General features: G+C 44.5%; 1 protein-coding gene and 1 pseudogene across 1 annotated transcript in view; one reads left to right on the top strand and one right to left on the bottom strand.

Moving 5' to 3' along the window:
- Positions 1-10,979, bottom strand: part of PARP4 (poly (ADP-ribose) polymerase family, member 4) — a 77,108-nt gene extending 66,129 nt beyond the window's left edge. The window contains exons 1-4 of the mRNA XM_010851238.1: positions 10,788-10,979; positions 5,306-5,438; positions 3,909-4,110; positions 1,363-1,432 (exon numbers count right to left, since the gene is read on the bottom strand). Coding sequence (XP_010849540.1) covers positions 1,363-1,432; positions 3,909-4,110; positions 5,306-5,437 — 404 coding nt within the window. The 5' untranslated portion in view covers position 5,438; positions 10,788-10,979. The remainder of the gene's footprint in view (positions 1-1,362; positions 1,433-3,908; positions 4,111-5,305; positions 5,439-10,787) is intronic.
- LOC104996845 lies at positions 1,915-3,701 on the top strand (annotated as a pseudogene).
- Positions 10,980-11,834: the final 855 nt, after the last annotated feature.

The following is an 11,834-nucleotide window of genomic DNA, read 5'->3' as shown; positions in this document are numbered from 1 at the left end:
AAAACCACTATGAGGTACCATTTCACCCAGTCAGAATGGCTGCGATCCAAAAGTCTACAAGCAATAAATGCTGGAGAGGATGTGGAGAAAAGGGAACCCTCTTACATTGTTGGTGGGAATGCAAACTAGTACAGCCACTATGGAGAACAGTGTGGAGATTCCTTAAAAAACTGGAAATAGAACTGCCTTATGATCCAGCAATCCCACTGCTGGGCATACACACTGAGGAAACCAGAAGGGAAAGAGACACGTGTACCCCAATGTTCATCACAGCACTGTTTATAACAGCCAGGACATGGAAGCAACCTAGATGTCCATCAGCAGATGAATGGATAAGAAAGCTGTGGTACATTTACACAATGGAGTATTACTCAGCTATTAAAAAGAATTCATTTGAATCAGTTCTAATGAGATGGATGAAACTGGAGCCTATTATACAGAGTGAAGTAAGCCAGAAAGAAAAACACCAATACAGTATACTAACGCATATATGTGGAATTTAGAAAGATGGTAACAATAACCCTGTATACGAGACAGCAAAAGAGACACTGATGTATAGAACAGCCTTATGGACTCTGTGGGAGAGGGAGAGGGTGGGAAGATTTGGGAGAATGGCATTGAAACATGTACACTATCATGTATGAAGCGAGTCGCCAGTCCAGGTTTGATGCACGATACTGGATGCTTGGGGCTGGTGCACTGGGACGACCCAGAAAGATGGTATGGGGAGGGAGGAGGGAGGAGGGTTCAGGATGGGGAACACATGTATACCTGTGGCGGATTCATTTTGATATTTGGCAAAACCAATACAATATTGTAAAGTTTAAAAATAAAATAAAATTTAAAAAAAAAATGGGGGAAAAATTTAAATAAAATTATTTGAATTCACTAAGAAATATCCAAAAGCATAAACAAACTCAGGAAAACTACAAGCAAAATAAATAAATAAATAAATAAAATTGTCTCTGAATGTTACTGTCATGATCTTGTAAATAGAAAATCATAGAGTGCACCAAGAATTGTTAGAACTAGTCAGCAAAGTCAGTAAAGTTGCATTATACAAAATTAATACACAAAAATTGAGGTATAAATGACATACTTCATATTAATCTTCAGGTATACAATATAATAATGTCAGAAATGTCTCAATATGATATTCTTTTACTATTTTACTGTCTGAGAGTTTGTGTTTCTATTTATTTTATTTTTTTTTATTTCTCTGGATATACTGTGACTTTGTTTTTAGCAGTACTTTGTTGTGTTTATTAGGTAATGTCCCTTTTTATTTTTGAACAATGTGACTTAGTATGAAGTTGATAAAATAAAAAAAAAAAAAAACTTAAAAAAAAAAAAGTAGATTACTTAGTGAGTTCAACAGTGTTCTCCTTCTCTGTGGAACTGTCCAGGAATGAAGAATCATTCATTTCCATTTCTAGAATTAAAACAAACAAAGCATGTTTACTACCCAAATATATATTAAAATTAGTTAACAATAAATCTTGCTATGCTGTTATGTTTTCTTAGGTGTCCTTAAATTAGCTATGGGCTTCCCTTATGGCTCAGATGGTAAAGAATCTGACTGCAATGTCGGAGACTTGGGTTTGATCCCTAGCTTGGGAAGATCCCCTGGAGAAGGGAACAGCTACCCACTCCAGTATTCTGGCCTGGAGAATTCCACGGACTGTATAGTCCATGGGGTTGCAAAGAGTCAGATACGACTGAGTGACTTTCACTTTCACTTTAAATTAGCTATGGGCTTCCCAGGTGGCGTTAGTGGTGAAGAACCTGCCTGCCAATGCAGGAGACATAAAAGACTTGTAATCTAGACTGTACTTTGTGAGGCTCACTTGGTTTTCCAGTCCTGGGTCTGGGGGCGCTAGCACCGTCCACACAGCTCCAGTCTGCAGGCCCGACATGTGCTGCTGTGGGCGTGGACCAGCCCTGCCCCATCTCCCCTTCTCTGAGGTCTCACTACCTACTGCAGCAGAAGGTTAACACCGAGGGCAGCACTACCCTGAAGAACAATAGGTGTTTTTTTTTTTCAATGTGCTAAGGAACTTGGTGTCTAAATTACTGGGGTCAAATTTCATGTTTCAAGGGCCTGCAAAGACTCTCAAGTAAACACCCACGCTCTATCAGATGCCCAGTGTGGGACGTGGCTGCAGAACTCAGCCTCACAATGAACACGCTAGACGTTGTGGATGGGGGAGGGGGACGGTCACAGGAACTAAACTTCAGCTGAAAGAGGTTCATATGTTGCCAGCCCGGTGCTGGATGTTCCAATTTCCAGAAGGATCTAGCATTAAGACAACTTCAGGACCTAGAAGATACTAGGTGTCTTCCGCCTTTACATTTGCTATTAACATCATTGAAAAGAAAGCTATTGAAAGTGATAACATTTTTCTCTGGAATAGAAAATACCAGAAGTGATGAGCCAGACTTTGTGTATTATCCGAATGATGGGGTTTATGGTTCTTTTGCAAGTAAACTGTCTAAGGACTTAAATACCATCCCGAAGATTTACAAGAAATACAAGGATGAAGTTTACAAGCAGGCTGTGGGGTCCATCCTGTGATGAGCTTGATCAAACTGTGGAAAACTCTCTTATTGAATATTGGAGGCTGGCTTTTCTCTGATAGCATGGAAGCAGATTCTTTCCACAAACCATCTGCTTTGAACGCTTTTTCAGAGCCAGCCGTTTATCACAGGATGTCATTCAGTGACTGGCAAGAGGGGAGGATGCTGCAATCACTTCGGACGCAATGATGAAAGCTCTTCTCTGTGCCTTCACCCACTCAGCCAAGCCTCCAAGACAGCTTCTCCACTGATGCTTCAACAGGCGTCAGCACTTTCTTTAGAAAGATCTGAAGTAGCAGGTGAAGTTAGTCTACATTCCAGTGTGGAACCATGTGAACAGTTTTATTCTGTTAATTCTCTTGCAAACAAAAACCATTAGTATTAGGTGTTTGGGACCAGATTAAACCAGCTTTCATCTATAATTCACTGTGGGTAATTGGGAGATTTAGGTAATGTGTTCAGATTTAAACTTGACGCTTTGCCCTACCTTATATGCATTTAAAATTAAATATGCAACAAAATGGAGGATGTGGTGGTGATGGAAGCCTACTCACTGGATTCCCCATTAAACAATTTACATACAAGTAGTACAAGTTTTCATATTAAGGATTCACATTAAAAAGTTTTGCAAAGTCAACATCTTTCACTAAGATGTATCAAATGTCAATGGAAGACCAGTCCTGACTTCAGCAGATATGTTCAGTGTATATATAATGTGTAAATTTATGCTTTGAACAATAGTTTAATAAATGTAAAATTGCCTCATAGTATTTTTTGTATTTAACCTAATGTAGCCTTTGTATGACAATGAAATTTTGAATAGATTCAAAAAAATTACACATCAAGCTTTCTGAGATTATCAGTGTTTTTGTAGTCATTTTGAATCTGAGTGTACCAGACAGAATATTGAGAAATCTATTTCTATTGCTAAAGCAGTATTTTGCCCTTCACTAGTTTGCTGACCCTTTTCTGGGATGATAAGAAGCCTGCTTAGTTTCATAGTATTTGGACAATCTTTTGTCAATAATATCTTTGATATACCAAAATGTTTACTGTAGAAACTCTAATACATTAAGTGTGTGTGCTCAGTCGCTAAGTTGTGTATGACTCTTTGTGACCCCATGGACTATAGCCTACCAGGCTTCTCGGTCCATAGGATTTTCCAGGCAAGAATACTGGAGTGGGTTGCCATTTCCTTCTCCAGGGGCTCTTCCTGACCCAGGGATCAAACCCACATCTCCTGCATTGCCAGGTGGGTTCTTTACCACTATCAACAGCTGGGAAGCCCCAAGGAAGCCCAAAACATTAGGCACTTGACATGAAATACTTACTAGGGCTGCTCCATTCTTCACTGGAAGCTGATGTGATGTCCAATGACTCACTGGGACCATAAATCTTTGTATCCAGCAGTCTTCTTTCTTTGATAGATTCCCATACAAAATCTGGGTTTGCAATAAGAATATGGTTCTTCTGAATAGACTTCAGCTGATACTGGCTCAGAACATCAGCATTGTCTAAGATTACATGTGTGCACTGAGAAAAAACAAGTAATTATGCATTAGTAAAGACAAAAATAAATTATTTGTACCTGTTTTTCACCCCATTGGTACTAATATTTCTCAGATTTCTAAAACTTTTATGAATGACAATCTCTAGTTACATAAAAGTTTTTAAAAATCAACAGAGTATGGATATGGGTGTACCATAATTGATTAACCAACTAACCACCTCATCATAAAAAGTAAAACTTGAAGTCCAGTTATTAGACCCCAGGCCTGAAATGCAGGGCCTGCCCCCTAGGCTGCGCTTCCCTCTGGGTCACTGGGGGGGGGGGGGCGACTCCCATCCTGGACCATCCTGGACCACAGCCCACAGGGAGCCTGCTTGTTCTATGAGGTACGTTCTATTCCAGCCAGGAGGTACTGGGTGCTTCTCTGGCATTTAATACTTTGCCTGTGAATGTCAGAAATGAAATATCCCAATTTGCCACCAGTTAGGCAGAATCACACAACTTAACCTACCTCACCATCTCTGTGGATAGATGAATAATTCCTGCCTATTCTCAGTCCATTTTCTGGGTAGAGAATGCCAACAGGGTCTCTAATTTTAGAAACTTTGCAATCTTTTTGGACATTATTTTTCAATATATATAAACATCTGAAATGTGCACACCAGGTACTATAACAAAGGAAGTAGTTCGATACGTGACAGTGAGGAATGATCTCTCAAATTGTGAAGTGGAAAAGTAAGTGCAGAATGTGTTTTCTGCGTTTGGGCTGAAACAGAGCTGTGTGCTTGTGTGCACTCATATGTCCTCGTGTGTGCTATCTATGCAGAGAGCAGCTCCAGAATCGGGAACCACGGTGGGAAATAAGTTAACTTATTACTGTTTTACTTTTTAGATATTCTACAACGTATAGATATTCATATTTATTCAAAAATAAATGGATAAAATTATAAATCAACAAATTAAAAGAAATAATGAATGCCTTTGAACCGCTCATTCTACTCTTAAGGAAGTAACTAAAGAAATGTATGAGGATGGGACAAGAAAACATCCAGCACACCACTGTCCACAACAGTGAAAACTGGAAACAACTGCACACTTTCTCCTGCCTTTTCTGGCTTTCTCCTGCTGCCGATTTCCTCTGCTTGCCCTTCTAACCATGACTTGCCCTCAGGTAATGCACAATGTTTATCATACAGTTGTCATAAAATTTGAAAATACCTGAGCATTTAATAAAAAGGAAAAATTTCCACCATTTTCCTTAATATCAGTTTGTAGTTTTCTCTTCTGTTGACGAGTTAAGTGCTTGGCTTTCAAACAGAAGGTACAGTTTGCGAAGATTCCCACAGTCATCCTGTAGGAAAAAAAGTTTCAAGTCTGAGTTCTTAAGGATTCTCTTTCCAGTGAATATAATTGACACTGAATTTAGAATTGTTCTACAGGAAAACTGTGGGGCAGTTGGATGTTATTTTTTTTTTAAAGATATTGCAATCATGTTATAATCACAAAATCTCAACATTATCCAAATTTGTAAACTGCATGTTGGTTTCTAATTTTTGTGGCTAATACTGTAACACCCCCAAATCCTTGTGCATAGACTCATGATACTCATCTTCATGAAAATGTAGCAGATATCGGTTATAAATGGGTGTGTTTTAAGACTATGAAAGTGAAAGTCACCCAGTTGTGTCCAACTCTTTGAGACCCCATGGATTCTATAGTCCATGAAATTCTCCAGGCCAGAATACTGGAATGGGTAGCCTTTCCCTTCTCCAGGGGATCTTCCCAACCCAGGGATCAAACCCAGGTCTCCCGCATTGCAGGCGGATTCTTTACCAGCTGAGCCACAAGGGAAGCCCAAGAATACTGGAGTGGGTAGCCTATCCCTTCTCCAGCGGGTATTCCCGACCCAGGAATTGAACCGGGGTCTCCTGCATTGCAGGCGGATTCTTTACCAACTGAGCTATGAGGGAAGCCCATTTTAAGACCATAGAAGCATTTATTTCTAAATTAAAAATTAAGATTATGTGACAGTGAAGCCATGAATTTTTACATATAATTCTTCTCTAAACTCAAAGAGGCTCATTAGTTACACAAGTTTCTGTAAAACCACTCTGGGGGAAAAAATTTGAACCATTAATATTAAAAATACTGTTATTTTTAGACATAACATAGAAAAAAAGAATTACTTCTAAGAAAAATAAGCATATTTTTAACTGAAAGAACTTTTATGTGTATTTAACTAATGAGTGGTGAGATACTGGGTTTAATAGACAGTAGCTATTTGTCAAGCTTTGAACCTGGAGTCTTCTCTGACAGCTTGTCCACAGTGAGCTGGTACTTTCCAGAAGGCTGCGGGTCCCACTGGGTTGAAAACGGTCAGTGAGCAGGTGACCTCTCAGGATGGCCTCCTTTGCTGCACCTGCCCTTGATCACTGGGTACCCCTGGCTGGAGTCCCACCCTAGGCCCTCTGCTGGGTCGTAGTGCCCACGGGAGACCCACAATGCACCTGTGTGCCAACGACCCCCAGTTTAGCACAGAAGGTCTATTGTGTCTCAGCGTGGGCCCCTGACATGTCCAGTCTCCTCCTGGCCAGCCCCCACTGGGCTGTGGTTCTAGGTCAAGGCCCCACCTGCCACGGGCACCTGCCATAGGCAACTGTTCTCCTCAGCTCTGGAGCCAGGCTCCCTCCCACCCCTACAGCCCTCCCTACTCCCCTACCAGCCACCTACCTCCCCCCACCCCCGGCAGTGGAACCTGTTTCCCTACCTCCGCTCCCCTGCGCCTCTCATTCCTTCACCACACTGAAGCATGAATAACCATTTTCTTATTTTGAAAATTATGCTTCAAATCAAATTCAATTTCCCTGTCAGGGTTCAAGACATGGCCTCCCCGCAGCCTCATCCTGGCCCAGGTGGCTTTTCTTCAGGTTGGCAAACCCTCAGGGCCTTCACACAGCTGTTCCTCTCCCCGGGACCCACCCACTGCCGCCACTCACACTGTTGTATCCCACCCAGGACCTAGTGGTGTCTGCCCAACAATCAACAAACTAAGGCTTCACATTTCTTGTTTCTTATATGGTCTAAGATCCAGTTAAACGGAAGTGCCTGGATTTAACTCTGCCTTTCTGCGGCATTAATGTTTACTAACTCCTTAACTTCACAGGTGTTGACTGTCTTTCACATGCAGATAGATTGATAATTAGCACTGCGCATAGACAAGAATGCTGATAGACACTGTGAAAGATATGGGACTATGCTATTCAGGTTCATCCACTTTGCTCTCAGTCTCCAACACTCAGAATGCTGTGTTGGCCGGGAATCGAACCTGCTTGGAAGGCAGCTACACTCACCACTATACCACCACTCACCACTATACCAACTCTGCACACGTGTATGTAGCACACATGTATTAAAGAAAAAGCACCTGTGATCCCTCCATCCAGAAACAACCCCAACTGTTAATACGGCAATATTTCTTTTTGGTATTATTTTACCCATATCATTACTATTTTGTACAGTATTCTTATAAAATGTTATTTATTCATATTGTTTATTTAAGTTTATGGACAGTTTCTCTAACTTTTCATGAGAATTTTCCTATGGCACTAAATGTTCTTTTAAAGAATTTGTAGTGGGGCATAAGTTTTCTGTTATTTAACTCCTACCCTGTCATCAGGTATTTGGTTATCTAAAATTGTTCATTATATATTTTGAAGAAAGTGTTAGTATATACATTTTTTTTCCTGTGTGGTAAAGTATACATGGGCTTTCCTGGTGGCTCAGCAGTAAAGAATCCACCTGCAATGCAGGAGACGTGGGTTTGATTCCTGGGTCAGGAAGATCCTCTGGAGAAGGAAATGGCAATCTATTCCAGTATTCTTGCCTGGAAAATTCCACGGACAGAGGAGCCTGGCTGGCTACAGCCCATGGGGTTGCAAAAGAGTTGGACATAACTAGCAACTAAACAACAACAAAGTATACGTAACATAAAATTTACTATTTTAATCATTTTTAAAGGAAATCAACCTTGAATATTCACTGGAAGGATTGGTGCTGAAGCTGATGCTCCAATACTTTGGCCAACTGATGCAAAGAGCAGACTTATTGGAAAAGACCCTTAATGCTGAGGAAGATTGAAGACAGGAGGAGAAGGGAAAGAGGATGAGATCGTTGGATGTCATCACCGACTCAATGAATGTGAGTTTGAGCAAACTCTGGGAGATGGAAAGGACAGGGAAGCAGTTAATGGGGCTGCAAAGAGTCATGTCTGACTGAATGACTGAACAACAATAATTATTTTTAAGCATACAGCTCAGTAGCATTAAGTATATTCACATTGTGAAACCAGAATATAAAGATTTTAAACATATTAATAAATCTCTGTCCATGGAATTCTCCAGGCAAGAATACTGGAGACTGTTGCCGTTTCCTTCTTCAGGGGATCTTCCCTACCCAGGGTTTGAACCCGGGTCTCCTGCATTGCAGGCAGATTGTTTACCGTCAGAGCCGCCAGGGGAGGAAATGCCAGCTGAAAAGATGCCAGACTGGGTGGCTGTGAGCCTCCTCTGGTCCAGCAGAGGCTGCATGGGCAGGAGAGAGACTAACACTAAGTTTTGTGAAACTTCAAGTCTGGCCTTGACTCCTGTCTTCCTGCAGGTTCTGTCTGGAGTCTCCCTCAAACACCTGCCTCTTCTGTGAGCAGCTTCCTGACAGACACACACCATCTGTCAATATCTTCTTCTCATACGTTCTCTACATGAAGTCAATCTCACATCTTCAATGGAGACTGCTCTGTCGTGTGTGAGCTCTGGGTGTCTTCCACCCATCAGGCCCAGTTCAGCTTCAGGTCCGAAGAAACTCTAGCATTCCCCTCACAAATCCTGTCTCTATCCAGAAACCATGGATGCATCTGGGAGCAAGAGGCTCACTGCCACCCAATCTGGCATCTTTACAGCTGGCATTTCCTTCCCTGATGGCTCTGATAGTAAACAATCTGCCTGCAGTGCAGGAGACCTGGGTTCAAACCCTGGGTAGGGAAGATCCTCTGAAGAAGGGAACAGCAACAGTCTCCAGTATTCTTGCCTGGAGAATTTCATGGGCAGAGGAGCATGGCAGGCTACAGACCACGGTATCGCAAAGAGTTGGACAGGACTGAGGGACTAACGCTTTCCCTTCACTTCAAGAGCCCACAGCAGTGGCTTTAATCACACATCTCTCTGTAATCATGGGATGGCCTGCACTCTTAAGATTATCAGTGTCTCCAGGATGGCAAGCCTATGTGAACAGTTGGTCCTTGGTCATCTTTATATCCTTGGAATCTAGACATCTTTTGGCACACAGTAGGCATTCAACAGGAGAAGGCAATGGCAACCCACTCCAGTACTCTTGTCTGGAAAATCCCATGGATGGAAGAGCCTGGTAGGCTGCAGTCCATGGGGTCGCGAAGAGTCGGACACGACTAAACGACTTCATTTACACTTTTCACTTTCATGCATTGGAGAAGGAAATGGCAACCCACTCCAGTGTTCTTGCCTGGAGAATCCCAGGGACGGGGGAGCCTGGTGGGCTGCCGTCTGTGGGGTCACACAGAGTCGGACACAACTGAAGCGACTTAGCAGCAGCAGCAACAGCAGCAGGCATTCAACAAACGCTTGCTAACTATAAACTCTTCCAAGCATGATTAAAGCCTGCTGTGTGCTGTGCTTAGTCGCTCAGTCCTGTCATACTTTTTGTGGCCTCATGGACTGTAGCCTGCCAGGCTCCTCTGTCCATGCGGATTCTTCAGGCAAGAATACTGGAGTGGGTTGCCACGCCCTCCTCCAGGGGAATCTTCCTGACCCAAGGATTGAACCTGGGTCTCCTGCATTGCAGGCGGATTCTTTACTGTCTGAGCCACCAGGGAAGCCGGAACTTATGGACTGCAGCGTACCAGGCTCCTCCATCCACGGAGTTTTCCAGGCAAGAGTACTGGAGTGGGGTGCCATTGCCTTCTCCCGGAATTTAAGCCTAGGAGTATTTAAAAAAAACAACAACAACAACCCAAAACCCTTCTGACAAAACCTGCATTTCTGGGCTTAAATGTCATTAATTCCGCACATCTCTAATGGGACTGTTAAAACCCCTGCAATGGCAAAGCCCACACGCTGCGGCACTGCGTCCGCCCCAGAATACACTTCACGGCTCCACACAGGGCAGCAGCATGTTCTAAGGAGCTGAGACTGCACCCACGTCCGTGCGCTTTGCCGAGGCATCAGCTACTCATTTCCGGGCTTTCCACTTTGGACTCGGAGGTACCTTCCGTGTTTCCTTCCCGGGCTCCCTGTCACTCGCCACGTCGGGCTACAGTCCCTGATTAGTCACCAAAATGCAGTATTAGGCAAGTTTCTTTCTCTGGAACCTAACTTTCAGAAGAAAGCCTATTTAGCACATTGGAAACAAGAAAAAACTATCCAAAAAAAAAAAAAAAAACCACCCAAGAAAAAACTAAGTTCTATCTCCATCTGCTCGCTTTTGCGAGCTGGGGACACCCCGAGGCACCCGGCAGCGGGGGCGTCTCCCAGCTGGCGGCGGCAGCGGCCGCCCGGGGGGGGGGGGCCAGCCCTTCCCGGACGATCCGGCGCCGTCCCCTTCTCGGCCTCACCCCCGGGACCTTCAGCTGACTTCCCCGCCCGACAGGTCGGCCGCAGCGGCGCCCACGCACCTGCCTGAGGCTCCGGCCCACTCAGGCGCTGGCGGCCTTGAGTTCTCGCCTTCCGACTCCCGGGACTTCAGGACTCGGGACTCCCGTGTCCGGGCACTTCCGGGTTTCGGGCGCGCCCCCCGCTCCGGGTTCTGGGGTTCCGGCGCCGCCCTGCACTGGCCGCGGCGCGCACGGCGGAGCCGTATAGCGCCGCGGATGGCGACAGGACTGTGGGCGGTCTTCCAACGTCAGGACCCGGATTCATCTTTCAGGCGGGATTTGGGCTATGAGGAGAACTCCAAACTTCGTAGTTTGGGGAAAGCGGTGGTGGTGCTGCCTGAGGAAGGAGGGCAGTTTTCCGGAGTGGGAAAGGAACAATTTCGAGAGGATTTGAGATTGGGGAAACATGAGGCTAATTTTAGTGCAGGATTCTCAGAGTTTGTAGTTCTTGGTAGTGTTACTGAGTAATTAGAAATATGTATTTTCCTTGGTAGCTCAGATGGTAAAGAATCGGACTACCAATTGTGGAGACCCGGGTTCGATACCTGGGTCGGGAAGACCCCCTGGAGGTGGAGGCATGGCAACCCACTCCAGTTATTCTTGTTTGGAGAATCCCATGGACAGAGGAGCCTGGAGGGCTGCCGTCCAGGGGGGAGAGTGTGTGTGTGTGTGGCGGGGCGGGGCGGGGCGTGGGGAGCGCCGGGGTGTCGCACAGAGTCAAACAGGATTTATGGGCTAAACAAGGCGACAACAATCTGCCATTCCAGAGAGGAGGGGCTGGCCACTCACTGAGTAGAGGGCCGATCAGTTCAGTCACTCAGTCGTGTCCGACTCTCTGACCACATGGACTGCAGCACGCCAGGCTTCCCTGTCCATCACCAACTTCCGAAGTTTACCCAAACTCATGTCCATGGCGTCGGTAATGCCATCTAACCATCCTATCCTCTGTCGTCCATTTCTCCTCCTGCCTTCGATCTTTCCCAGAATCAGGGTCTTTTCCAATGAGTCAGATCTCCGCATCAGGTGGCCAAAGTATTGAAGTTTCAGCTTCAGCATCAGTCCTTCCAG

The sequence above is a fragment of the Bison bison genome, unplaced genomic scaffold, assembly GCF_000754665.1.
Source record: "Bison bison bison isolate TAMUID 2011002044 unplaced genomic scaffold, Bison_UMD1.0 scf7180017864299, whole genome shotgun sequence".
Lineage (NCBI taxonomy): Eukaryota > Metazoa > Chordata > Mammalia > Artiodactyla > Bovidae > Bison > Bison bison.
This window is presented reverse-complemented; position numbering and strand designations above follow the sequence as displayed.